Source organism: Molossus molossus, unplaced genomic scaffold (genome assembly GCF_014108415.1).
Source record: "Molossus molossus isolate mMolMol1 unplaced genomic scaffold, mMolMol1.p scaffold_m16_p_12, whole genome shotgun sequence".
NCBI classification, from domain to species: domain Eukaryota; kingdom Metazoa; phylum Chordata; class Mammalia; order Chiroptera; family Molossidae; genus Molossus; species Molossus molossus.
In genome coordinates this window covers 79,604,212-79,631,897 of record NW_023425347.1, presented here as the reverse complement: position 1 = coordinate 79,631,897, position 27,686 = coordinate 79,604,212, and the positions used below count along the sequence as shown (strand labels likewise).

Below are 27,686 nucleotides of genomic sequence, written 5' to 3'. Positions count from 1 at the left end.
GTGGTGTTTGTATGTGTGTGTGTGTTAGTGTTTGTTTCTGAAGTCAAGAACCATATCTTGTATTTTACATTTCTTTCAGCAGAGACTTTTTATTTTTTCTCTGTAATGGAGAGGTTTTTTTTTTATTATTTTTTTTATCCTCACCCGAGGACATTTTTCCATTTTTTGTTCAGGTAGAGTGGGAGGGAGAGAGAGGAACAGAGAGAGAGAGAGAAACATCGATGTGAAGGGACACATCGAGTGGTTGCCACCTGCACAACCGACCAGGTCCGGGGACAAACTGCAACCGAGGTACATGCCCTTACGGGAACCGAACCCGGGTCTCTCAGGACCGCAGGCCGACGCTCTAACCGCTGAGCCAAACCGGCCAGGGCTGTAATGGAGAGATTTTTTTGTTTTGCTATGTTTAAAAAGCTTTTTATAATCTTCATTATAGATTTTTTTTTTTCTTTCTGAAAATTTAAATTTAGCTTTTTAAAAATATAACAATGAGGCTCACTAGTTTATATAATATAGTATAATAGTAAAGTCCACATAGACTATTTTTTATATTGACAGAACTTTCCCATACCAAAATTAAAAGAATAACAACTGCCCTGGCCGGTTTGGCTCAGCGGTTGGAGCGTCCACCTGCGGTCGGGAGAGACCCGGGTTCGGTTCCCGCTAGGGGCATGTACCTCGGTTGCAGTTTGTCCCCGGCCCTGGTTGGTCGTGCAGGTGGCAGCCACTCGATGTGTCCCTTTCACATCGATGTTTCCCTCTCTCTCTCCCTCCCACTCTGTCTGTACAAAAAATGGAAAAATGTCCTCGGGTGAGGATTAAAAAAAAAAAAAAAAAAAAGAATAACAACCTTATTTCTTTTTAGCTCTATTGAATTATAATTATATTTTAAATTTTATAAATTTTAAATCTACAATTTAATGGGTTTTTAATGTATTTAGTATGGACTACCATCACAGTCATAATATTTACACTACCCCGAAAGGTTCCCTTGTGACCTTTTGCAATCAGTCTTCATCTCCAACTCCTGATGACCACCAATCTGCTTTGCAGATCTATGCAAAATGGTACTGCTTTGCCTATCCTAAAATTTTATGTAAATGGAATCATATCATTTATAGTCTTCTGTGTCTTTCTTCACTTAGCATAATTTTTTTGAGATTCATCCATGTGTTTCATGTATCAGCAGTTCATTCCTTTTTATTTCTGAGTAGCATTTCATTATATGGATAAACCACAATTTGTTTAACTGTTTAACAGAAGATGGAAATTTGGGTTGTTTCCAGTTTTGGCTATGTTCAGAAAAGCTGCTATGGACATTGTATTATAAATCTGTGTGTTAACATAGAGATTTTTTCTTGGAGGAAAAATATCTAGGAGTGAGCTTGCCAGGGCTTGTGGTATGTGTATTTTTAACTTTGTAAGAAGCTGCCAGACTTTGGATGTACCATTTTGAATTCCCACCAGCAATGTGAAAGTTCCATTGCTCCATGACTTTGGCAACACTCGATATTGTTGATTTTTAGTTTTAGCTATTCTAGTGATGTGTAGTGGTATCTCGTGGTTTTAATTTGCATTTTTCTAATGACTAATGATGTTGGGCATCTTTTCATATGCCTGTTTGCTATTCCTTTATCTTCTTTGGTAAAGAATCTCTTCAAAACTATTGAGCATTTTTAAAATTGGGTTGTTATTACTAAGTTGGTAATTGTTCTCTGTTATGGATATAATTCTTTTATCAAATACAACTTTTGCTTCTATTTTGTGTTTTCTTTTTTTTAATGGTGAAAACAAAACTTTTCATACTTTAATACTTTTGAGAAAGTATCAATTTTTATTCTTTTACTGTTTATGCTTCTTAGTATTTATCTAAAAATCTTTGCTTTAACATTTGGTAACTAAGATATTCTCTTATGTTTTCTTCTTGTTTTATAGTTATAGCCTTTATGTTTGATTCATTTTGAGATAATTTTTAATGTATGAGTTGAGGTAAGTGAGCAACAGTGTTAGTCTTTTTTTGTATTTAGATATCCAGTTGTTCCAGTATTGTTCTTGGAAAAGACTATCCTTCCCCTATTTAATTATATTGACACCTTTGTTAAAAGTCTGTCAACTATATGTGTGTCAATCTGTTTCTGAAACTCTATTTTGTTCCATTGATTTATATGTCAAATTTTTTTTTAATCCTCACCCAAGGACATTTTTTGCATTTATCTTCAGATAGAGCGGGAGGGAGATAGGGAAGAAGAAAGAGAGAAACATCAATGTGAGAGAGATACATCAAGTGGTTGCCACCCATAGGACCCCAACCAGGGCCAGGTACAAACTGCAACCAAGGTACATGTGCTTAGCGGGAGCCAAACCCGGGACTCTCTGGTCCATTGGCGGACGCTCTAACTGCTGAGCCAAACTAGGCAGGGCTGTATGTCTATTTTTATACTAGTACCAACTATCTTGATTATTGTAGCTTTACAGTGAGTCTTGAAATCAGGAGTATTACATCCTTTAACTTTGTTCTTTTTTTTTAAAAAAAAAAGTTTTTATTGATTTTTTTTTTTTTTTTTTAGAGAGAGAGATAGAAACATCAATGTGAGAGAGAAACATCGATAAGCTGCCTCCTGCACACCCCCTACTGGGGATCAAACCTGCAACCTGGGTATGTGCCCTAACCGGGAATCAAACCAGGACCTCTAAGTCCACAGGACAAGGCTCAATCTACTGAGCCACACTGGCCGGGCTCTAACTTTGTTTTTTGTCAAAATTGTCACTTGCGACAAAGATGGTGGCGTAGGTAAATGTGGTATCATCTCCTACAATCACATCAAAATTACAACTAAATTACAACACAACCATCATTCAGAACCGCCTGAAATTGAGTTGAATGGAAGTCCTACAACTACGAAATTAAAGAAGCAGCCACACCGAGACTGGTAGGAGAGGTGGAGCAATGGACGTGCTGGTCCCACAAGCACATGCGGCGGATAAAAACCAGAAGTGCTACCTCGGCTGGGAATGTCCTCCCTGAGGAGTGAGGGGTCTCTGTCACACACCAGGAGCCCAGTTCAGGGTTCCAGTGCCAGGAAGAGAAGTCCCCATAACTCTGGATGGAAAACCAGTGGGAACTGAGGCTGAGGGAAGCTGTTAAAGGGCCTGTGCATGGACTTACTCGGACTTGTTCCCTCTAAGCTAGGAGGGAAGGCAGCTTTGGGGGTGCCGGAGAGATACAGGGAAGAAATGAGCTGTTTGGCCTCAGGATGAGGGATGGAGAGGCAGCTTTCTCCTGGAGAGGTATGCTGGCAGAGACTGATGTTCCTTTGGTGAGCCCTTCCTTGGGGTGGCAGACAGCGCTATATCTGGGACTCCAGCAACCTGGCTCACACTGTCTGCCCTGCCCTGGTGATTCCTTGAGGCCCTGCCCAACTTTTGGACCCATCCAAGCTGTTTCCAAATGCTTTGCCATAGGATTGGCCTGTCTTGGATACTAAAATCTCTCAAACAGGCAGTATCTGGTCTCAGTGAGCCCCATACCTTTTGAAGCAGCCAGCCTGGGTTCATAACTTGACTTTTCCTGGGCACCTTTAAGGCCTGTACAAGAAGCAGCCATCTACAGATTACTTTGTAGCTTATGCCTGGTGGCCCCAGATAGAATACAGGCAGTAGCTCACCTTGTCCCAGAGCCAGCACACCCAGTGAACAGCTTCAGACCACATCAAAACACCACCACTCAACCACCTTCACAAGTGACACACTCAATGAGCAGATGAAGTAAGTCTTGCTCTATGTAGTGGGCCTTTACACAGCTGATTCTCCAAGGTAGTCAGAAGCTAGTGGTCAATGGGCACAGCCAGTCCTTGCAGCTGATCAGCCAGAGTAAATCCCTCCCATTGACATGCCAACAGCAATCAAGACTCAGTTTACAGCAGAAGAGTGTTCAGTCTACACTAGAGGTGCACCTCAAGTGCCCAGCTGAAGTGATCAGGGAGGCTGTGTCACTGGATCCTACAGGACAGTTACTACAATAGGCCACCCTACGAAGCCTAAGAGACATAGCAACTCTACCTAATACATAGAAACAATCACAGGGAGGCAGCCTAAATGAAGAAACAAAGAAACATGCCCCAAATGAAAGAACAGAACAAAACTCCAGGAAAAGAATTAAACAAAATGGAGATAAGCAGTCAATCAGATGCAGAGTTCAAAACACAGTTATAAGGTTGCTCGAGGAACTTGATGAGACATTCAAGGAACTTAGTGAGAACAACAACAACATAAAAAAGGACCAGTCAGAAATGAAGGATGCACTAACTGAAATAAAGAATAATTTATAGGAATTGGTAGTAGGGTAGGTAAAGCTAAGAATCAAACCATCTATTTGGAATATAAGGAAGCAAAAATACCCAATTAGAAAAGCCAGAAGAAAAAAGAATCAAAAAAAAAAAAAAAACGAGGCTAGTGTAAGGAGCCTCTGGAACAATTCTAAGTGTGCCCACATTCACGTCATAGGAGTGCCAGAAGGAGAAGAGAGGGAATGAGAAATCGAAAACCTATGTTAAATAATAATGACAGAAAACTTCCCTAACTTTGTGAAGGAAACAGACATATAAGCCCTGGAAGCACAGAGGGTCCCAAACAAGATGAACCCAAAGAGGTCCACACCAAGACACATCATCAAAATGCCAGAGGTTAAATACAATGAATCTTAAAAGCAGCAAGAGAAGAGCAGTTTGTTACCTACAAAGGAGCTCCCATAAGACTGTCATCTGATTTCTCAAAAGAAACTTTGCAGGCTAGAAAGGAGTGGCTAGAGATATTCAAGGTAATGAAAAGCAATGACCTACAACCAAGATTACTCTATCCTTCAAAGCTATCATTTAGAATAGATGGACATATCAAGAGTTTCCTGGACAAGAAAAGGCTAAAGGAGTTCATTACTACCAAACTGATATTATATGAAATGTTGAAGGGTCATCTTGAAGGAAAAGAACAAAAATAATGAACAATAAAATGGCAATTAATACATATCTGTCAACAATTGAATCTACAAACAAAATGAGCAAACAGAACAGAAACAGACTCATAGATACAGAGAACTTTTTGTTGCTTGCCAGATGGGCGGGGGTTGGGGAGATGGGTGAAAAAGATGAAGGAATTAAGAAGTACGACTTGGTTGTTAGACTGATAAACCTCAAAGGGAAGAGGGGAGGGAGGGCAGGATGAGATAAACCAAGGAACTTCTATGCATATATGTATAACCAATGGATACCAACAATAGTGTGGGGAAGGCAGGAGGGGTTATGGGATTGGGGAGGAGGGAGTCAATGGGGAAAAAAAGGGAGGACATCTGTAATGCATTCAACAATAAAAATGAGTTAAAGAAAAAGTTGCCATTAAGATTATATTCAAGAAATGTAAAAAAAAAAATTGTCATTTGCAGTTTCACATAAATTTTAAAATCAATTTCTATAACGAAGCCTGGTGGGAGTTTGTTTGGGGCTATTCCTATTCCGTAGGTTAATTTACAGAGAATTGACATTTTAGCAATTTTGAGCCACCCAGTTCATGAAGTTGGTATTTTTCTCCTTTACTTTATCTCAGCAATTTTTTATATGTTTCATTGTATAAGTCTTACACTTTGTTAAATTTATCTACTAAGTATTTAAACTTTTTTTTATCATGCTGTGAATAGTGCTATTTTAAATTTCATTTTCTAGTGTTCCTCTTCGGCATCAAGAAATGGAGATGGTTTTATTTATTTTTTATTTTAAAAATGTTTTTTTTCCTTTATTGATTTTTAGAGAGAGAGGAAGGGAGAGGGAGAGAGAAACATCGATGAGAGAGAACATCTATCAGTTGCCTCCTGCATGCCCCCCACTGGAGATCTGGCCCACAACCTGGGCATGTACCTGGATCGAGAATTGAACTGGCAATCTCTTGGTGCATGGGTCGACGCTCAACCACTGAGCCACGTTAGCCGGGCAAGGAGATGGTTTTATATATTTACTTTATGCGCTGTGATTTTGCGCAACTAAAATCCTTAGGATTTTCTGCTTAGGCAATCATTTTATCTGTGAATAAAGATAGTTTTACTTTTCTTTCCAATTTTAATACATTTTTTTTATTTTTTTATTTTTTTTTTATTCTCACCTGAGGACATTTTTCCATTTTTTGTTTAGATAGAGTGGGAGGGAGAGAGAGAAACATTGACGTGAAAGGAACACACCGAGTGGCTGCCTCCCGCATGACCCAACCAGGGATGAGGACAAACTGCAACCGAGGTATGTGCCCTTAGCGGAAACCAAACCCGGGTCTCTCTGGACCACAGGCTGATTCTCTAACCGCTGAGACAAACCGGCCAGGGCCATTTTCTATTTTTTTGCTTGATTTATTTCACTAGTTAGGATCTTAAATATAATATTGAATATTAGTGGTGAGAGCAGACCTTCATTCCAGTTCCCAGTCTGAGCTCAAGTGTTTAGTCTGGTAACATTAGGTATGGTATTACCTGTACTTTTCTCATAGATGTCCTCTATCAGGTTGAGGAAGTTCTTTTCTATTGCTAATTTGCTGGGATATTTTTTTTCTCAAATATTTTTTCTTTATTGATTTTAGAGAAAGAGGAAAGGAGAGGGAGAGAGACATAGAAAGAAACATCAATGAGAGAAAACATCAATTGGCCGCCTCCTGCATGCCCCCACTGGGGATTTTCCCCACTACCTGGGCATGTGCCCTGACTAGGAATTGGACTGGCAACCTCCTGGTGCATGAGTCAACACTCAACCACTGAGCCACACCAGCTGGCCAATTTGCTGGGAATTTTAAGTCATGTGTTGAACTTTATCAGGTGGATCTCTTACATCTATTGAGATGATTATTTCTTTGTGTGGGTTTTTTTTTTTTTTTTTTCGTTTGAGGATAAACTAACCTTGAAATCATTGGATGAACCCTACTTTCTTACGATGTATTTATTCTTTTATACAAGAATAATCTCTGTGTTTCACATACTCACAAATATAAAACTACTTTTGTCCCACCCTGTATATTGTTGAATTCAGTTTGCAAATACTTTGTTAAGGTTTTACGTTTCAATGTTTGAGAGGTATATTGATTGATCTGTAGTTTTGTTGTGATGACTTTGGCTTTGCTGTCTGGATATTAGTTTCAACATAAGTGAGTTGGTGTTTTTCCTCTTCAATTTTTGAAGTACAATTTATATAATTACTTTAACTGTTGGGCAGAATTCAGCACTAAGCCTGGGTCTGGATATTTTTATAGGAAGGTTTTAATCTGTTAATTCAGTTTCTATGGCTATTTAGATTATCTATTTCTTCTAGAGCAAACTTTGTGTCTTTCAAAAATTTTATATTTTTTAAAAATCTAAGATATCAAATTTATTGCCATAATGATGTTTGGAATATTCTTTTTTTTTTAATTGATTTTTTTTTTTTTTTAGAGAGAGCCAATTGAGAGAGAAACGTCGATTGGCCTCCTCTTACACGCCCCCTACTGGTGATCAAGCCCACAACTCAGGCATGTGCCTGGAATGGAACTGGGACCTCTGAGTCCATGAGATGGCGCTCAATCCACTGAGCCACACTGGCTGGCCCATAATATTCTTAAAAAATATATTTCTTTTCCTTTATTGATTTCAATTTTTTTTTCCTTTATTGATTTTAGAGAGAGAGGTCTTGAGAGGGAGAGAGGGATAGAAACATTGATGAGAGAGAGCATCGATTGGCTGCCTTCTGCTTGCCCCGCACTGGGGATCGGACCTACGACCTGGGCATGTGTCCTGACCGGGAATCAATACAGTGACCTCTTGGTGCATGGGTCGATGCTCAACCACTTAGCCTCACCGCTGGGCCATAATGTTCTTTTACTATCCTTTTAATGTCTGTAGGATTAGGTATTAGTAGTTGTGTTTTCTCTCTTTTTAAAAATAATTCTAGCTATATGACCTGGCTGCTCTCCAATACTGCAGGCAGATTTCACAGGGTGACCTGGCTGCTCTCCAGCACTGCAAGCAGATTCCACAGGGTGACCTGGCTGCTCTCCAATACTGCAGGCAGATTTCACAGGATGACCTGGCTGCTCTCCAATATTGCAGGCAGATTTCACAGGGTGACCTGGCTGCTCTCCAATATCGCAGGCCCTCTTTGATGCGGCTGTTTCAGTTCCAGTCACCAGTGAATATTAAGTTCACCAATGAGCATTTGCTATGAGCTCACAAGAACCAGAGATGTATTATTCTGTATTCTCTAAAGGTGACCAGCGTATATATGTATCTCCTCCCTGGACTCTTCTTACAATGTGAGCAGAACTCCACCTAATTAGAAGGTGGGTTTATATTCCCTCCACCTTGACTCAGGAGGTACTTGGGATGGCCTTAACCAAAAGAGCACAGTGGAAGTGATACCAATGTGACCTCCAAAGCTTAGGTCATAAAAGAGGATGCAGCTTCTGCCTGGCTCACTCTGCCTCAAAGTGTTCGCCTTTGGAACCCAACACCCATGTTGTCAGGAAGTCCAGGTCACATGGAGAATTCCACTTGAAGAGGAACCAAGGCCTTCTCCCAACAGCCAGCCCCAACTTACCAGCCCTGTGAATAGGCAACCTTGAAAATGGAACCTTCAGTCCCAATCAAGCCTTCAGAGAGGGCAGCCTTGGCTGACATTTTACCACAATCTCATGAGAGCCAAGCCAGAACTCCCTAGGCAAACTGTTCCCAGACTCTTCACCCATAAAAACAATGAGAGACAATAAATAACTCTTGTGTTTTAAGTTAAAAAAAAAAAAAAATTCTAGCTAGATATTTATCAATTTTTTTTAATCTAAGAGAACTCCATTTTAGTTTTATTCATTTTCTTTTTCCATTTTTTTTTATTGATTTTTGCTCCTATTTGTATTTTGTTCTTCTTTTCCTTTGTGTTTTAATCTGGTCGTCTTCTAGTTTCTTAAGAAAGATTATTGATTTTAGACGTTTTTCATTTCTCATGAATCATGTTAATACTATAACTGTCCCGGTAAGCACTACTTTAACATCACCACAAAAATTTTGATATGTTTTGTTTACATTTTCACTTAAATTCAAAATAGTTTCTAATTGCACTTGTGGTTTCTTCTTTAATCAATGGGATATTTATAAATGTTCTGTTTAATTTCCCGTTTTTGAGTATTAACATTGTTCCATTATTTGTTTCTAATTTAATTACACTGCAGTTGGAGAATTTATTGAGGCTTGTTTTATAGCTCAGAATATCTTATCTTCATGTGTTCCATTAAATAAACCTGATAGTAACTGTTACTCCTATCACATTAGGTGGGTCCAGGTACCTGGACCACTGTAAATACTCAAATGCTAGTAATGATCATATTTGATCCTCTACATTTCAACTTTCTTTTTTTCTTTTGTCTAAAGGTTTTTTCAGCTCTGAGAGCTCTGAATCTTTCAGATCTAATACTAACTTCCATATTCTGTAAATTTATGCCTTTCTAGCTTTGAGAACCCCGATTCTTAAAGATCTAAAACTAAATTTTATATTCTGTATTTTTGGAATTCTAACAGGGACGGAAGAAGTCTATAGTGGCTGTGGAGCCCAGGAGTCTTATTCAAGGAGCCTTTCAAGGGTGCTCAGTGTCTGGGATGACACTGAAATACATGTATGGAGTAAATGCCTGGAAGAACTGGGTTCAGTGGAAAAATGCCAAGGAAGAGCAAGGGGATCTGAAATGTGGCGGTAAATACACAGCATGAATTTGTGTTTTGACTTAGGGGGTAAGATGAATATTAATAAAGTTATGAATCCACTCTAAAAAGATAAATACTAGGTCAAAAAATCCCATAAAACATTTGTTTTGGCTTTACTTAATTTTTTTCCCATTTTTATTTAAACTTTTCATTTATTCATTAATTTTTTCCTTTCAGGAGTTGAACATGCCTCATCTAGCCCATGTGCTGACCCGTTAGGAAGTTCCCAAGACCATGCACTCTCCCAAGAATCCTTGGAGCCAGGCTGCAGAGGTAAAACTTGTTTTTCTTCTTATGGTCACTTGTACTATCATTGTCAATTTCAAATTATAATTGGAATATTTAAAATTATTTAGAAATTGAAGTCTTATTATTATTAAGAAAAATTGATATACTACCAATTTCTGAAGATTTGTTATAAAAATTTGTATTTTCTGATCATGAGCTAATTATGCAAATATAAGGGATTTTATTTCTTTTTCTTACATTTTACAAGTGGCTCAAATTTTGTATTTACCTGTTTAACTCTTCTCCTTTCAAGATCTAGCATTAATGTCACATCCTCCAGAATCTGACCTGACCTGACCCTTTTCTGTTTATTAGATGTCCTTAGTTTGCTTTCATAGAATCCCGTTTAAATAAATCTCTTTCATAACACCTGCTACACCACATGTAGTGCATTGTATTTATTTCTTTAACTAAAAAAGCCTTGAGATCAGGATCTGTGTTTCATTCATGTATTCACCATGGTACACCACAGCACCTGGGGCACAGTAGTCAGTGTTTATTTAGTGAAACAAATAGATGTGACTATATTTCTTTCTTTCTTTTTTTTTTTTTTTTGTACAGATAGAGTGGAAGGGAGAGAGAGAGAGAGAGAAACATCGACGTGAAGGGACACATTGAGTGGCTGCCACCCGCACGACCAACCAGGGCCGGGGACAAACTGCAACCGAAGTATGTGCCCTTAGCGGGAACTGAACCCTGGTCTCTCCGGACCGCAGGCCGATGCTCTAACCACTGAGCCAAACTGGCCAGAGCGTCTTTTTTTTTATTTATTTTTTTTATCATCCTCACCTGAGGACATTTTTCCATTTTTTTTGTTCAGGTAGAGTGGGAGGGAGAGAGAGGAACAGAGAGAGAGAGAAACATCGAGGTGAAAGGGACACATCGAGTGGCTGCCACCCGCACAACTGACCAGGGCCGGGGACAAACTGCAACCGAGGTACATGCCCTTAGCGGGAACTGAACCCGGGTCTCTCCGGACCGCAGACCGATGCTCTAACCGCTGAGCCAAACCTGCCAGGGCTATATTTCTTTCTTTTTAATCCTCACCCTAGGATATTTTTACATTTATCTTCAGACAGAGTGGGAGAGAGAGAAGGAAAGAAAGAGAAACATTGATGAGAGACACATTGGTTGGCTGTTACCCACATGACCCCAACCAGGGCCTTGGACAAACCACAACCGAGATATGTGCCTTTGGCTGGAATCAAACCCAGGACTCTTTGATGTGGGCCCATGCTCTAACCATTGAGCAAAACTGGCCAGGGCTGTTACTATATTTCTTACAAGTTAATATTAAAGATGTTTCTACTTTTTCACAGTCCGCTCTATCAAGCTGAAGGAAGATATTCTGTCCTGTACTTTTGCTGAGTTGAGTTTGGGCTTATGCCAGTTTATCCAAGAGGTGCGGAGACCAAATGGTGAAAAATATGATCCAGACAGTATCTTATACTTGTGCCTTGGAATTCAGCAGGTATCAAATTCAATAATTGTTATAAAATACTGCATTTTTAATAATTCTGATAGAACTTGTGGACTAAGTTGAAAAATTATAGTGTATATTGGTTGGTTGTTATTGTTCCTATACTGTCTTTTTTTTTTAAATTAAAAACTTTTTCCAATTATAGTTTACACTTAATATAATATTATTTTGTATTAGTTTTAGGTGTATGGAATAGTGGTTAAACAATCATATATTTTACAAAGTGTTACACCTGATAATTTTATAAGCTGTCTTATTCATGAACCACTTACTTTGATTTAGAAATCTTGATCACATAGCCTTTTATAAGCTGAGTTGAGAGTATTAGTAGAATAACAAATTGAGGATGGCGCATTTTATTGTTAAATGGACAAAAAAGACATAAATAGCAATTCACAAAAGAAATGACACAGGAGACTGTGTATATATATGTATGTATTTATATAAATCATGTAGTCTCATTTAAATTTTTAAAATACGAATTAAAATAATAGTTATATCATTATTTGTCTATTATATTAGCAAAAATAAAAAAATTGTAACATTCATTATTGATATGAGTTCTGTGAGTTGGGTTCACCTTCATAGCTGGTGGTAATTAGTACATACTTTCTAGAAAACAGTGTTGAGCATGTTTCAGGAATATATTTGAATGTTCATACTCTTTTTGCCAGTAATTCACTTTTGGGAGTCTGTCAAAGCTAATACTCTGACATCATTGCACAAAATTAGAAATAACTTAAGTGTCCACCAAAGTAGTATATATATATAAAGTTGTATATTATGTAGCCAATAAAAATTGTTTACAAATTAACTTCTAGTAATATGTAAAAATACTAATATTAAAGCATTAAAATGAATAAGTACAAATTTTATGCATATTACTATATGTTAGAATGTAGTAGTTTGAAAACCAGTCATAATAAAGATATAACAAAATAAAATGCATCAAAAATGTTTATAGTGGTCATCTTTTGGGGGTGGTAGACTCTGGATTTCTTTATTTGCCAAATTTTCTTCCACTTCTATGGGAGGGGTATTTTATTTAAGCATTTATTCTTAGTTTTATTATTAATTACATAAGTAATATATGCTCAGTGTAACTGTGGGAAAATTTCTTTCCCTCCATTGCCATTGCCCAAGGTAACCAGTGTTACCTTGCAGCACAGTGTCCTTCTCTACCTTCTTCTGTGTTGTACATTTATTCATGTGTATACATATTTGTTCATAGTTTTTGTGTTGCTTAGTTTTTAGTAAAGTGGGACCCATACCATACATATTTTTTGCAGTTTGCTTTTCTCAATCTGTGTATCTCTCCAGGTGACTATATATCAAACTTTTTCCCTTAAAAAAGAAATTTGCATAATATTGCAGAGTCTGAACATGCCAGTTATTTAGCCTTTTCTCTTTTATGTATTCAGATTGTGTTCCTCTCCCCCTTACTCTTAAAAACAATGCTTCAGTAAATATTTTGTTTCTGTAACGAATTAATTTGTGCTTTAATTTCTAGATTACAACATATATGTATTTTTCCAGTTTAAAGATATTTTCAGAATGCTGTTTTGTGAAAGAGTCGTATATGCAATGTGGCCCACAAATACAGAAGGAATCAAAAGATCGAGGCAGACAAGTCCAGCTTGTCGGTTGAAAGAGTTTAATAGGGAACGTACATACAGAAATTCAGACTGGGGTGGCAGCCAGACACAATGGATTGCTGTGCCTTCCACCTCCAAATGCTTGGGTGATCAAAGGGATCAGGTGCCAGGAGGCTCTGATGCCAGAGCTAGTTAAGAGATAGATCACATCAAGGGTGACTCGCCCTGAAGACAGAACTAATGGAAATCCTGTGATCGGTCAGAGCTTTGTATATATATTCCAGGGCTCACACTGGGGAAAGGGAAGAAGAGTTTGGATTCACCTAGATGTCTAGATGGCGGATTAGGCTTAAGATCCTGTTGGGTCTGTCTTGCACAAATAATAATATTAATTTACACTTTTACTAGCAGTGTGTGTGAGTGCCCATTTCTTGAACCCTCCTTGCCACTCCTTTTTTTTTTTTTTTAAATATTTATTATTCTGAGTTAAGAAAAATTACACCAATTTGTATTTTTTCCAACTTGTGTAAATTAGAATGTCTTTTTGTTTTTTTATAATCCTCACCAGAGAATATTTTTCTCTTTATCTTCAGAAAGAGTGGGGGGATGAGGAGAGAGAAAGAAACATCCATGTGAGAGAGACACATTGATTGCTTGCCTCCCGCACGACCCTGACCAGGGCTAGGGACCGAATTGCAACTGAGGTACATGCTCTTAACCGGAAGTGAACCCGCGACTCTGGTTGTCAGGCCAACGCTCTAACCACTGAACGAAACTGGCTAGGGTTAAAATGTCTTTATGATGTTGGTCATTTGAATTTTTCTTTTCTATCTGTAGAATCTCTTTTATATTGGGGATATTAACTTAAATATAATTATTTGAAATAAATGTATGTAGTATATTTTTGTCTTTTGGTTTTTGTTTGTAATGTTTTACCATTCAAGAAGTTTTCCTTTTTACATAGCCCAATTTTTCTTTATAGTTTTTTTTGGTTTTTATTGTTGCTTAGGATGGTCTTCTTACTTGAATATTTAAATTTAAATTCTCATAAATTTTTATCTAAAATATGTGAAATACTCCTTAAAAACAATTTTTTTTCCTTTACTGATTTTAGCATGAGAGGGAGTGAGAGATATAAAAATCTATGAGAGAGAACATTGATTGGCCGCCTCCTGCATGCCCCCAACTGGGGATTGGGCCCACTACCTGGGCATATGCCCTGACCAGGAATCAAACCGGTGACCTCTTGGTGCATGGGTTGACGCTCAACCTCTGAGCCACACCGGCTGGGCTGAAATACTCTTAATTTATGAGACAAATCATAAACTTATGAAAGTTTTTTCTAGTATATTTATCCTGTTATTTGTTGGTGTTAATAAATAACTTCATATAGTAATACTATTAAAAAGAGACCATAAGGTAATAAATCGTCAAATAATTATAGGAAGTAAATATTATGAACCTTTTATTTATTTTGATAAGAAATGAACTTTCCTTAACTGTAAGAAATTTTAAAAGGTTACTTAAAAATAACTATGCTAAATGTAAAGAATTTTGAAAATACATAAAAATATAAAGATAAACCAAATGACTATAATATTAACACTTGGACCCCTGCTGTTGACATTAGCTAGAAGGGGATAATTGGCCAAAGAAACAAATAGGCAAGTAACAGAAGAAAATCAACAGATTGCTAATAAGTAGAATTATACAGTACCTGGTCTTTTGTGTCTGACTTCTTTCACTTAACATAGAATTTTCAAGGTTTATCAGTGTTGTAGTATGAATCAGTACTTCATTCCTTTTTATGGCCAGATAATATTCTGTTGTTGGATATACCACCTTTTGCTTATCCATTCATCTGTTAATGGACATTTGAGTTGTTTCAACCTTTTGGCTATTATGAATAGTGAGTGCTACTAGGAACATTAATGTACAAGTTTTTGTTTGAACATCTGTTTTCAGTTCTTTGGGGTATATGCCTAGGAGTGGAATTGCAGGATCTTATAATAACTCTATGATTAGCTTGTTCAGAAACAAACTGTTTTCCACAATGGCTGCAACGTTGTATGTTCTCAGCAGCAATGTAGCTTGTGCTTCTGATGTTATATCTAAGAATCTATTGCTGTCCCGCTGGTGTGGCTCAGTGGATTGAGCATTGTCTTATGCACTAAGAGGTCACTAGTTTGATTCCTAGTCAGGACACATGCTCTGGTTGCTGGCTCAAGTAGGGAGTGTGCAGGAGGCAGCTGATTAATGTTTCTCTCTCCCTCTCCCTCCCTTTCTCTCTCTAAATAAATCAATAAGATAATCCATTGCCAAATTCGTGTTAATGAAGATTTACCCCTGTGTTTTCTGGTTATATGATTTTAGCTCTTATGTTTATTTTAGGTCATTGATCCATTTTTAATTCATTTTTATATCATATGTGAGTTAGGGATAACTGGATATGTGGATATCCAGTTCCCCTGGCATCATTTGTTGAAGAAATGACTTTCTCCAGAATGGTCTTGACATCCTCGACAAAATCATTTGGCTAAACATACGTGTTTATTTTGTGTTTATTTTGGACTCTCAATTTTAATACATCTATCTATATGGCTATTCTTATGGAGTACACACTGTTTTGACTACTGTGGCTTCATTAGTTTTGAATTTGGAAAGTGTGATTTCTCAAGTTCTTTTGGCTATTTTAGGTTTCTTGCAATTTCATATGAATTTTAGGATTGGCTTTTCCATCTCGGGTGGGGGGGCAGGGGAGGAGGGGAGGTCACTGGGGTTTTGATAGGGTTGCATTGAATGTGTACATTACTTTGGGGAAAATTGACATTTTAACCATATTTCCTTCAGATCCATGAATATGAAAATTTTTTAGATCTTTAATTTTTTGGCTTTCTGTTTTGTAATTGTAAGCGGGTAAGTCATGTACTTCCTTGGTTAATTTTATTCTTAAGATTTTATTGTTTCTCACCCTGGTCGGTTTGGCTCAGCTGTTAGAGTATTGTCCTGTGGACCAAAGAGTCACGGGTTTTGATTCCAGTCAAGGGTACGTACCTTGGTTGCGGTTCCGTCCGGGTTATGTGGGCGGCAGCCAGTCATTGCGTCTGTCTCACAAAGATGTTTCTCTCAATCTCTCTCTCTTTCTCTCCCTCCCACTCTGTCTGAAGATAAATGGAAAAAAATATCTTCGGGTGAGGATTTAAAAAAAACAAACAGGTTTTATTGTTTCTCATACTATTGTAAATGGAATTGTTTTCTTAATTTCCCTTTTGGATTGTTCATTGCAACTGATTTTCATTTTGCTTATATCCTGTAACTTCACTCAATTCATTTTTAGTTCTAATAACTAGATTTTTTTTTTATTCTATATATAGGAACATGTCATCTGCAAATACAGATAGTTTTATTCCTATTTGAATATTTTTTATTTCTTTTTCTTGCCTGATCATTTTGGTTAGAATTTCCAGTGCAGTGCTGAATAGATTTGGCAAGAATAGGTATTTTTGTTTTGTTCCTGATCTAAGGGGTAAGTGATTTTAAAATTACAAAAAACAAAAAAACATTTATTATGTGTACTTGTATAATTGAGTAAATGTACAAAATTCAACTATGTATTTAAAAGGAATTTTTATAAAGATTGAAATACTCCTGAATGACAGTAGTAGCTGTCTTTATGTCATGAGTTTGAGTATGTTTTCTTTCACTTTTTCTGTATTTTAAACTTTTTTCTCAGTGAGGCTATATTTATTATTTATTTATTTATACTCCTCACCCGAGTATATTTCTTACATTGGTTTTTAGAGAGCGTGAAAGGAAGGGAGGAAAAGAGGGGGGCAAGAGAGAGAAAGAGAAAGAGAGAAGCATCTTTGTGAGAGAGACATGTTGATTGGTTGCCTCCTGCACGCAACCCGACCTGGGTGGTGCCGGGGCTGAGGATTGAACCTGCAACCCAGGTACATGCCTTTGACTGGGAATCTAACCCATGACCCTTTGGTGCATGAACTTATGCTCCAACCATTGAGCCACACTGGCCAGGATGAGGATATCTTTTTAAGTTGGGAAAATAACTTTATTAAAAGAAGAATACTTTTTAGCAACAAAACTTAATCTGGCAATACAATCATCAATTGCCTTTGAAGAGACCTACAAGAACGCACATTGAAATGGTGTTTAATTTTTACTAGCCAGAATAAATTTAGGTAGAAATAAAATTTTCTGCAAGTCATACATAGATAGAAAAGCAGGAAACCAAGATAGCCATAGAAAAATAAAGTATCAAATCTTAAAAACACCAAAAGCTTTTTAGCACATAATTATGAGCTACCTTATGTTGTTCTGTAAAGACACGTTGTATTTCCCTGAGTGATTTTTTCTAACCTGACCTGCACCCTCAGAATGTATTTTTAACAGTACTTTACCCAAGCTGTTGTAGTTTCCCTCCTGTGAGTTGTTTCTTGATGGTTATAATTAGCATAGTTTTACATCCTACAGTTAGACTTGAACTTTTTAAAGGCTATCTTTGTGGGGCAGAGAGTTGAGAGCTGTCATTAGAAGGCTCCAAATAGTTTTTGTGAATTTGAGCATCCTCAGGAAGTAATCTTGTAACTGGGCTGAAAAACAAAAACTTCTGAGAGCACATCTGCAGATACCTCCTGTGAATTAGAAAAATGACTTGGGAAATATAAATTAGGAGCAATTTTCAGCATATCAGTTTTATTAACTGAGTGAAGGTACTTATACTATTTATTATAATATTTGTGTATCTATGTTTTACAAAGCAAATAGGAAACATTACCTTGCAAGCTCAGTGCTCAAGAAGACCAATCCATTTGCAAGGGGCCTTTAGCTGGAATCCCAGTATTTTAACATGTATCTTTAAAATGGTTCACAATATTGTAAGGGCAAAAACTAAGGGTAACCTATGTTTCGTAAAATACTTATTTAAAAATTTTTAATTAAAAAATTTATTGGGGTGACATTGGTTAATAACATATAAGTTTCACTGAAAATAATCTTTAAAAAACTTATATTTTCTTTGTATCAACATGTGTTTTCACTTTTTTTTCTCTTGTAGTACCTGTTTGAAAATGGTAGAATAGATAACATTTTTACAGAGCCCTATTCCAGATTTATGATTGAACTTACCAAACTCTTGAAAATATGGGAACCTACAATACTTCCTAATGGTAGGATGATTATTTTATTTTGATTCTTTTAATGATATACCTTCTTAAATTGCTTAAGTTGTAAGATTATCTTTTTATAAATTGTTCATTTTCTATTTCTGTCCTGATTTATAATGTGTTTGCACTCCTGAGGAGAAAAGTTTCATTTTATTATTATTTTAGTAAAACTATAAACCAAACAGTGGGTGCGTACACACTACCTGTTGAAAGTAAAAACCTACTAAAGGTTCCATTTACTGTTTCAGAAACTATTTCTGTTCTGGTAGTGCTGGTAAAGTTGCACACTGTAGCAATAACTGCCTCAAACTCTACTTCCTGACTCCACCTGTTAGCAGTGGACCTCTTTCAGTTGTTTATAAAAAGTACCCTGAACTGGTTGTTGAGAGTTAAGTCTTCATCCTCAAATTGTCTTTGACCATATGTCATTGGACAGACCCTTAATTCACTCTTGGCCTTAGGACCCTCGGCTATGAATGAAGAAGCTGAATGTGATGCTCTGGAATTTGTGCCCCTTTCTGTTGGGCTACAGAGCACCTTTAAGCATTCTCAGCAGCACGATGGTTTGATGCATTTAGCATTCAAAGAGGAGGCCAGGGACATAGATATATGGAAGTAATAAATTCATGTTTGTTGGATAGCCAGTCTCCTAAAATTTGAATGCAGATTTAGCAACAAAGAGGTTAGGGAGAGAACATGAGGAAAGACCTGAATTTAAGGAGTATCTTGGGGAAGATGCATTTAAAGATATACTTACTTTAATTTTTTTTTTATCCTCACCCGAGGACATTTTTCCATTTTTTTGTTCAGGTAGAGTGGGAGGGAGAGAGAGAAACATCGATGTGAAAGGGACACATCGAGTGGCTGCACCCACACGACCCAACCAGGGCCAGGATCAAACTGCAACTGCAGTACGTGCCCTTAGCGGGAACCGAACCCGGGTCCCTCCAGACCGCAGGCCAACACTCTAACTACTGAGCCAAACTGGCCAGGGAACTTATTTTAATTATTATGCAAGACCTCTGCTTTTCAGAAAAATTCCAGATAAGTCATCATGAATTTATCACTCTATAAATTTAAAATAAGAGGGGATCGCTTCTCAGCCTTTTGGCTAAAATCAAGTGCAAAGTAAGAGGAGGTAAGGAGGGAGGGCACTATCTGCTTTCTAATGCTCTTAGCTAAATAAGATTGAACCACTTGACAGTAAGTGTAAAGTCTGCAAACCTGTGGCTCATGGGCCAGATATGGCCTGCTGCCTGCTTCTGTATAGAGTACATGAACTAAAAATAGTTTTTGCATTTTTTTTTCTCTCTTTTATCTTTAGATAGAGTGGTAGGGAGGGAGGGAGGAAGAGAGAGAGAGAAACATCGATGTGAGAGAGACACATTGACTGGCTGCCACCCATACGACCCCAACCAGGGTCGGGGATGAACCGCAACCAAGGTACGTGCCCTTACAGAAACCGAACCCGGGACTCTCTGGTCCGCGGATCAATGCTCTAACCACTGATTCAAACTTGCCAGGGCGGTTTTTACATTTCAAATGGTTTGGAGGGGGGAAAATCTAAAGAAGAATAATATTCTGAGACATGTGAAAATTATATGAAACTCAAATATGTGTCTGTAAATAAACTTTATTAGTATATCATAGCCATATCTATTTGTTTATATATTGTCTGTGGCACCTTATCTTCTACAACAACAACGTTGTTCAGAGCCTATATGGTCCACAATGCCTAAAATATTTACTGTCTGCCTCTTTACAGAAAAAGTTTGCTAAGCTCTGGCCTACAATAACAGTAGATTAAACCTGTTTCAGGAGAATGCTCACAAAGTCTGCTTCAGCGGAATCATCTAACCTTTTCTTTGCGATGCCTTTTCTGACTTTTTGTATAAGGAAGAGGGGAAGGAGAGGAGCAATCAGTCTTTTTTTTTTTTTCCATATCTTCTTGTCTGAGAATTTGAGAAATTAATCTTATATATCAGGGGCTTAATACTGTATCTTTTCTCCCCCTTCTTCGGCCCAGGTTACATGTTCTCTCGCATTGAAGAAGAGCATTTGTGGGAGTGCAAACAGCTGGGCGCTTACTCACCAATTGTCCTCTTGAACACCCTTCTTTTCTTCAATACCAAATACTTTCAACTAAAGAATGTTACTGAGCACTTGAAGCTTTCCTTTGCTCACGTGATGAGACGGACCAGGATTTTGAAGTACAGTACCAAGATGACATATTTGAGGTTCTTTCCACCTTTACAAAAGCCAGAGTCAGAATCAGGTGTGTGGTGGAGTTTGTAAGATTTCAATTGAAGTTTCATTAGTATTCATGTAGAAACTAATTGCAGAGGGGTAATTGTAAATTGTAGACTTGGAAAAATGCAGTTTTAGTGTAACATTTAAATGCTTACTTTTTTTTTTTATCCTCACCCGAGGACATTTTTCCATCTATCCTCAGATAGAGTGGGAGGGAGAGAGGGAGGAAGAGAGAGAGAGAGAGACATCGATGTGAGAGAGACGCATCGACTGGTTGCCACCCACATGACCCCAACCAGGGCTAAGGACAAACTGCAACTGAGGTACGTGCCCTTAGCGGGAACCGAACCCAGGTCTCTGGTCCATGGGCTAACACTCTAACCACTGAGCCAAACCGGCCAGGGCTACATGCTTTTCTTTTTGTTAGGGCTAGGTTCATGGCTTTTCTCAAAATGAGGGGAATCACTTCTTCAGTATACTTTATTTGGCTTCTAAATTAGAAGTTCTTATTTCATTGTTAGAGCCCAAATAATCCTCATTTTAAAACTTCCCAGAAAATTTAAATATATAGCTAAGTTGAGAATCACTGGTTCAGAGGCAACAGATGAGTTGATTGCTAGGTAAAAGGAATCGGTTTAACTTTTAAATCTGTTTCTAAATCCTTTTTTTTTTTTTTCTCGAGCACCTCTTTTTAGTTGACATAAATGGAACAGAAAGCTGGCCTAGACTATACTGTTTTTGTACATAGTAGAATAATAGCAGTAGTGACAGTTTTGTTACAAGGTTTATGGTTTTGCATTCTAGAAACAGCCTATTAAATAATAGTTTGTTTTTATGGTTTAAAATAATATTATTACGAAGCTATAAATATAGTGATTTTTTATCAAATTGTAAGTTCTAAAATTTCCAAAATCCAGTTACTTTCTTGGGAGGAGAGTGAAACATAGCCCAGCCAGTGTGGCTCAGTCGCCTGTGCACCAAGAGGTCATCAGTTCCATTCCTGGTCAGGGCACGTGCCCAGGTTGTGGGCCAAATCCCCAGTGGGGGGCATGCAGGAGGTGGCCAATTGATGTTCTCTCTCATCGATGTTTCTATCTCTCTCTTCCTCTTCCTTCCTCTGTCTCTAAAAATAAAAAAACAAGAGTGAAATATGTATTTTGAATGTAATTTAAAATTAATGAAAGCCATCCTGGCCCATTGTGGCTCAGCTGTTTGGGCGTCTCATTCCATTCACCAAAACTTTGCCAGTTCTATTCCCAGTCTACAAACATGCCCAAGTTGTGGACTTGATCCTCAGTAGGGGGACGTACAGGAGGCAGCTGATCTATGTTTCTCTCTTTCTCTCCCCCTCCCTTTCTCTCTCTCTAAAATCAATAAACATATTCAAAAATAAAAATAGAATTACTGAAAAGTAAATCTTAAAGAATAATTGTGATGTTCATCTTTGTGTTCATTTTTTTCTTAACTGCTCCTTTATTTTAGAAAATACTAAGATTATTTTGCCTTTTTTACCATGTGCCCTATTTCCTTCGATTTGTTCATATATGGCCCACTTTGTACTCTTAATTGATATTAATGAGGAACGGGAGGCAATTCGGTAACATTTCCGTTTTCTGATTTTAGGTGCTTAACAAGATTTATAATAAGTTCAGCTTTTCTGAATGAGTAACAAAGTCTTTCTATTTAGGTAGCCTCGAAGTAGAAAACTGGGGTGAATTGTGTTTAAGTAATAACACAGGAAGCTGGGGAAAGTTTTGTGAGGTTATTAAGAGCAGTTATAAGGAAAGAAAAAGAAAACCTTTTTCCTCGGGCTCTCAGATCCACCTACTGTTCTCTTGAAGATTGAATGGAAAAAGTGGAAAAGCGCGAGCCCACTTTCCATGTCGTCCCCTTGGCCTCTGCAAAATTCTGTTGGTGGAAAAGGATTTGCTCTTTTCTTACCAAATGCTGACTTTATTGAGAATTTCTTTTCCCAGTAAAGATTCCATTTCTCATAATGACAAATGAAAGAAACTTGAACAAATGCCCAGTGGACACTGATGCCCCATAGTAGAAATATTTTTATTTCTATTTATTTTAATCCTCACCTGAGGATAAGTTTTTAATTGATTTTAGAGAGAGAGAAACATTGATGTGAGAGAGAAACATTGGTCAGCTGCCTCCTGTACATGCCCCAACCAGGGATCAAACCCACAGCCTGGGTATGTGCCCTGACCGGGAATCAAACCCATAATATTTCGGTGTATGTGATGCTCCAATTAACTGAACCACCCAGCCAGGGCGTAGAAATATTTTTAGATAAAGTAGTGAGAACTTCCATCTCAATGTCTACCAGAGGAAAATAGCACATTGAAACTCTTAAGAAACCTCTGCCTATTAAAATCTCCTAAAGCCAGGCTCAGAACTCTCTACCACCATGCTTTTTGCCATACTGCCCCCACTTTGGTGAGCAGGGGAACAACTTTTATAGAACAGAGACTTTGTTTTTTTCAATGCTATTAACCCTGCACTTAAAATTATATCTAGCATCTCCAGAGGTGCTCAGTAAATACTTGTTGAATAAGTGAAAGGAAGGGGAAGAGAGTGACAGTTCTGATGAAGCAAAGCTTGTTGGCTGTCTTAATACTTGAAAAAAATGTAATCTTTGGTTATTATTTTCTGCCTTAAGATAAACTAAGTGTTGGCAAGAGGAAACGAAATGAAGATGATGAGGTTCCGATGGGTGTGGAGATGGCAGAGAATACTGACAACCCACTAAGATGCCCTGTCCGACTTTATGAGTTTTACCTGTCAAAATGGTAAGTACTTTTCCTCTGAACTAGATATATTACTCTTCATAAAATAGTTAATAGAGTTTGGATTTCAGATGCTTGAATATCTGAAACGTAGCTCACCTGTGACTAAAGTCAAAGTCTAAAGACAAAGATTTACCTCTAATTTCATTAATTCCCCATTCTCCTATCTGCCTGGATTTTGAAGCAAGAAACAAATTGCTTTATCTTGATCATCTTTTTCCCAAAAATCTCTTCAAAAGCAAGAATAAGAATCCCTACCATTGTTTGATCTTGACAACTGTTACTCAACCTTTATATGATGTCTAAACTGCTGTGATTTTATTATTTATATAGAAAAGATATTTAGAGGAGACATTATATGGCTAAAACTATGAATACAAAAACTATTTAAGGAATTGAGCCCTTTTTAGTGGTCTTACTTATTAATTTATTTATTCTTACCTGAGGACATTCTTGCATTCATCTTCAGATAGAGTAGGGGAGGGAGGAATATTGATGTAAGAGAGACACATTGAGTGGTTGCCACCCACATGATCCCAACTGGGGCTGAGGACAAATCGCAACTGAGGTATGTGCCCTTAGCGGGAACCGAACCTGGGTCTCTCTGGTCCGCAGGCCGACACTCTAACCACTAAGCCAAAGCGGCCAGGGCTAGTGGTCTTTTTTACAGAAACGTTTTGACTTTAGAGTTGTAAGATCACACTAAAGCACTGTTTTCTCAAATATAATGACAGTGTTTGCCCTTGATAATTTGTATTGAGTGCTCCTGGGGTTCGAACATTCCAGGATAGTGGCTTCTGAGGATATATGGTTCTCAGCCATAGTGTCACATGTGAGTTTAATTTTTGTTTCTCCTAAAAATGTTATAAGTACCAAAGTTTGTGGAGGATTTACACTTTTTCTTCTACCAACATATACTCACTTCCAAACCAATATGACTTATTGAATGTGGGAGAAAAGATGTGGAATTACAGGTCGCTCCTGGCAGGAAAAATGCTTATAAACTGTGTGGGCTTGTTGCTGATCTATGATATTAGTCATAGCAGAGCAAAGTTGAGAGCCATTACATTAAAGAGTAGTTCTATATTTCCTCTGCTCTCTGATCCCCAATTTTCTTTCTTTCTTTTTTCTTTTTTTCTATGGATAGTTCTGAAAGTGTGAAGCAGAGGAATGATGTGTTTTACCTTCAACCCGAACGCTCCTGTGTCCCGAATAGCCCCATGTGGTACTCCACATTCCCGATAGACCCTGGCACCCTGGACACCATGTTAACACGTATTCTCATGGTGAGGGAGGTACATGAAGAACTTGCCAAAGCCAAATCTGAAGACTCTGATGTTGAATTGTCAGATTAAAGCAGAAGTGGGGCTCCTATTTTCATACACATTGGTGTGCACCAAACTGTGAATGCATCCAGCTTTGGAAAACGATGTATGAGTCCAAGTCCTCTTGACTTGATTATAAGATAATGGAAAACAGATGACTCGTGAACCACAGTGTGGATGTACAATTGAAAATTGAAGGAAAGAATGTGAACTGAGAAATGTTGTTCTTTGGCAGTGATATAGTTCTTAGACATCTTCAGAATGACTAACCAGTTTCTCTGAGTGGTGCATAGTCTTATTTTGTTTGGGAATAACAAATTGTGGAATATTTTTAAGGAAAACTGTTATATAAAACTCTACCATAGTAACCTTAGACCTTAGAAAGGTAGCTTTGGAGTGAAACCTTGGCTGCAGTAGGCTACTTGGGCAAGCCCTATGTGAAAGTCAGGGGAACAATCAGTGCAGAGCTAAGAGTGACATCAGATGAGGTCTGTGGGACCCCGACTTGAAGACCCAATAAAAATATTCAACTTTTCTTAAAAGGTAGAGAGTGAAGTGGTCTTGATTTTGATTTTCACTGCCGAGCCGATTCTGTGAAGGATAGAAGCCTCTGGTGCTTCTGCCATCGGCACCTCACTCACTCCTGTTCACACAGTAATGTGTCCCTTTCACTTTCTGGGTCTAGCCATCTCAGCTGTGGGTCTGGATGTGGGTAAATTAAGGTGAAGGGGCTGAATTTCTGCAGACCAGTTACATACACAGAAGATCTGTTGAGCCCATTAGACCCCAAGTGTCTTGAAATGTTTTTAGAAAACCCACTAAAATGCCCACTTCTCTGGGTGTCAGCCTTTACTGCTGCTGTCTCATGGCATGAGCTGTGGTGCACAGAAATGGGGGTTCTCCTTTTATTTTCATTTTATCCCCAAATGGCAGCTTTTCTTTCATTGTTTTATCTTCCTTTTTTCCCTAAATAATTCCTCTTATTTTAACTTTTGCACCAGTTTCTGGAGGCCCTTGTCATTTCAAAAAGGATAGTCTCTTTCTCCTTAACTCTGGCAAACCTGTGGATGATTCCACAAACACACAGTATTACTTAGCTATCAGAATTATGGTAGAAAAGATCCTAGTATGTTCCTATATAAAGCATTTGGAAGATGACCTTGTCCTAAGAAACTTGAAAATGGGGCTTCTGGGGTTAGGATACAAAGACATTGACTGTCTTGCATATTCACAAGCAGGTCTTCTTATAACATTATTCCAAACTCTAGCTGTTCTAGTGGTTTTCTGAGGATTGCAAGTCATAGGTGTGTTTGACATATCTGTCCAACTCCCTCATCTCCATTCTCAGTTTCTTCCCCACACAATTTGAATTAAAGCTTTTATGATGTTGGCTAATCACAAACTTCTTTAGTAGAGGTTAATTTGACCCTGATAGAAATGAAAGAAGTCCAAAACCTCTTAGAAATTTTAACCTTGAAAGTCTTTTCAATATGTCCCATTTTTTAGATGGGAGTGGCAGGTTTTTTTGTTTTTTTTTTAAACAAATAAATGAAAGTCACTTAACTTCAATAAAAATTTAAAAATAGGCCTTTTGACATTGTGTACTTGATGGTTCTGTCCCTCTGCCTGTAACAAATTTCATTTTTCTTACTGAGAACTGTATGAAAGAAGTAAATCTGCCCCAATTCTGTATGATTTAATTCCATCTGTGTTTGTCATTTCTGATTGGAAAACTTCTTACTTCCAGACCTTGTTTGATATGGAGGAAAAAACAATTGAATTGTCTCATAAGTCTGCCAATAAACTGTCCAGAAACTTCAGGTGTAATAGTCCCCACTATATTCATTTTATATTTTGTATAAACACTAACATTTCCCCTTCTGTAGTTGTATGAAAAACAAATATTCTTGGCACAGTAGATAAATTGTTATGAAACATTGGAGAGGGGGAAAAAATCTGTATCTTTTAACTGAGAACAGCCAATACCCCAGGTAAATGACTGTATTGGGATTTAAAGTGCATGTTAGATCAGAGTTGTCTAGACCCTAAATTAATTTATACAAGAAAATATTGGTCATTCCTTATAAGCATAGCTATTGATATGTCTCCACTTACTTGCTTTAAAAATTTTTATTAAAATCATGTAAAATTACATTTTTTTTCCAGGGGTGGAAAAAAACATCAGACACAGAGAAACATCTAAGTTATCCTTTTTGTTCTTTTTTGTTTTTTAACTACTTTTGGGTTTTCCCTTTGAAGAAACCACAGAAATATTCCCTTAGAATAAAATAGTATATTTGTATTTGATGGGTGAGTTATTCTTTTTCTTTATGTCTTGAAAGAATTTTAAATACTTTTTTCTGTTTGACCATATTGGTGTGACCCAACAGATGGTATATAACAAAGAAAGCAGTTTTCATAAAATAAATTATTTGGTATTTACTCAGTCCAGTCAATATATGGTTTCATTACAGTCTTTTCAGTTGTTTTCTTTCTTCCATCAAAAGACTTCTGCCCATTTTTAGTTAAATTATTAACTTATGTTCAAAGTCCTAAAAGCTAGAAATATCAGGTATATTGCATAGATTTCATTTCAGGCAAACCTTTTTGAAATTTACAAAGCTTGCACCCAGTTAATACAATTTTGAAATTATGGGATTAGAATAAAGAATATGTATGTCAGTTTTAAGTACACACACATATTTAATTTGGGAATGTGAGACTAAATGGCTTTTTTCTTAGATTCTACAGCTATCTTTATATTGTACAAGTATATCTTCAAATTCCATATAAACTTTCTAATAACCTGCCCTTTTGATATTACTAATTTTCTAAAACAGTTTTCTGAAAAGCTTAAAGTAAAATGAATTTTGCAAATCAATTCCAGTTTTCTGTTAAATTCAGAATTTAATTTTCCATGTTGGAAAGGTTCCCTCTAGTACTGAGCTGAAATTTTAGGAAAGAATTAAACCATAATACCATTCTGCTTGTCTGTCATCATATGTTGTTATCAAAAAAATTACAA

The 27,686-nt window shown here is 37.3% G+C and overlaps 1 protein-coding gene across 2 annotated transcripts in view; it reads left to right on the top strand.

Annotated features, from left to right (window-relative positions):
* Positions 1-26,960, top strand: part of ZMYM4 (zinc finger MYM-type containing 4) — a 131,539-nt gene extending 104,579 nt beyond the window's left edge. For both annotated transcript variants that reach the window (XM_036255179.1, XM_036255180.1), the window contains 7 exons: positions 9,563-9,734; positions 9,923-10,018; positions 11,353-11,504; positions 18,183-18,294; positions 20,318-20,566; positions 23,210-23,339; positions 24,484-26,960. In XM_036255179.1, coding sequence (XP_036111072.1) covers positions 9,563-9,734; positions 9,923-10,018; positions 11,353-11,504; positions 18,183-18,294; positions 20,318-20,566; positions 23,210-23,339; positions 24,484-24,691 — 1,119 coding nt within the window. In that variant the 3' untranslated portion in view covers positions 24,692-26,960. The remainder of the gene's footprint in view (positions 1-9,562; positions 9,735-9,922; positions 10,019-11,352; positions 11,505-18,182; positions 18,295-20,317; positions 20,567-23,209; positions 23,340-24,483) is intronic.
* Positions 26,961-27,686: the final 726 nt, after the last annotated feature.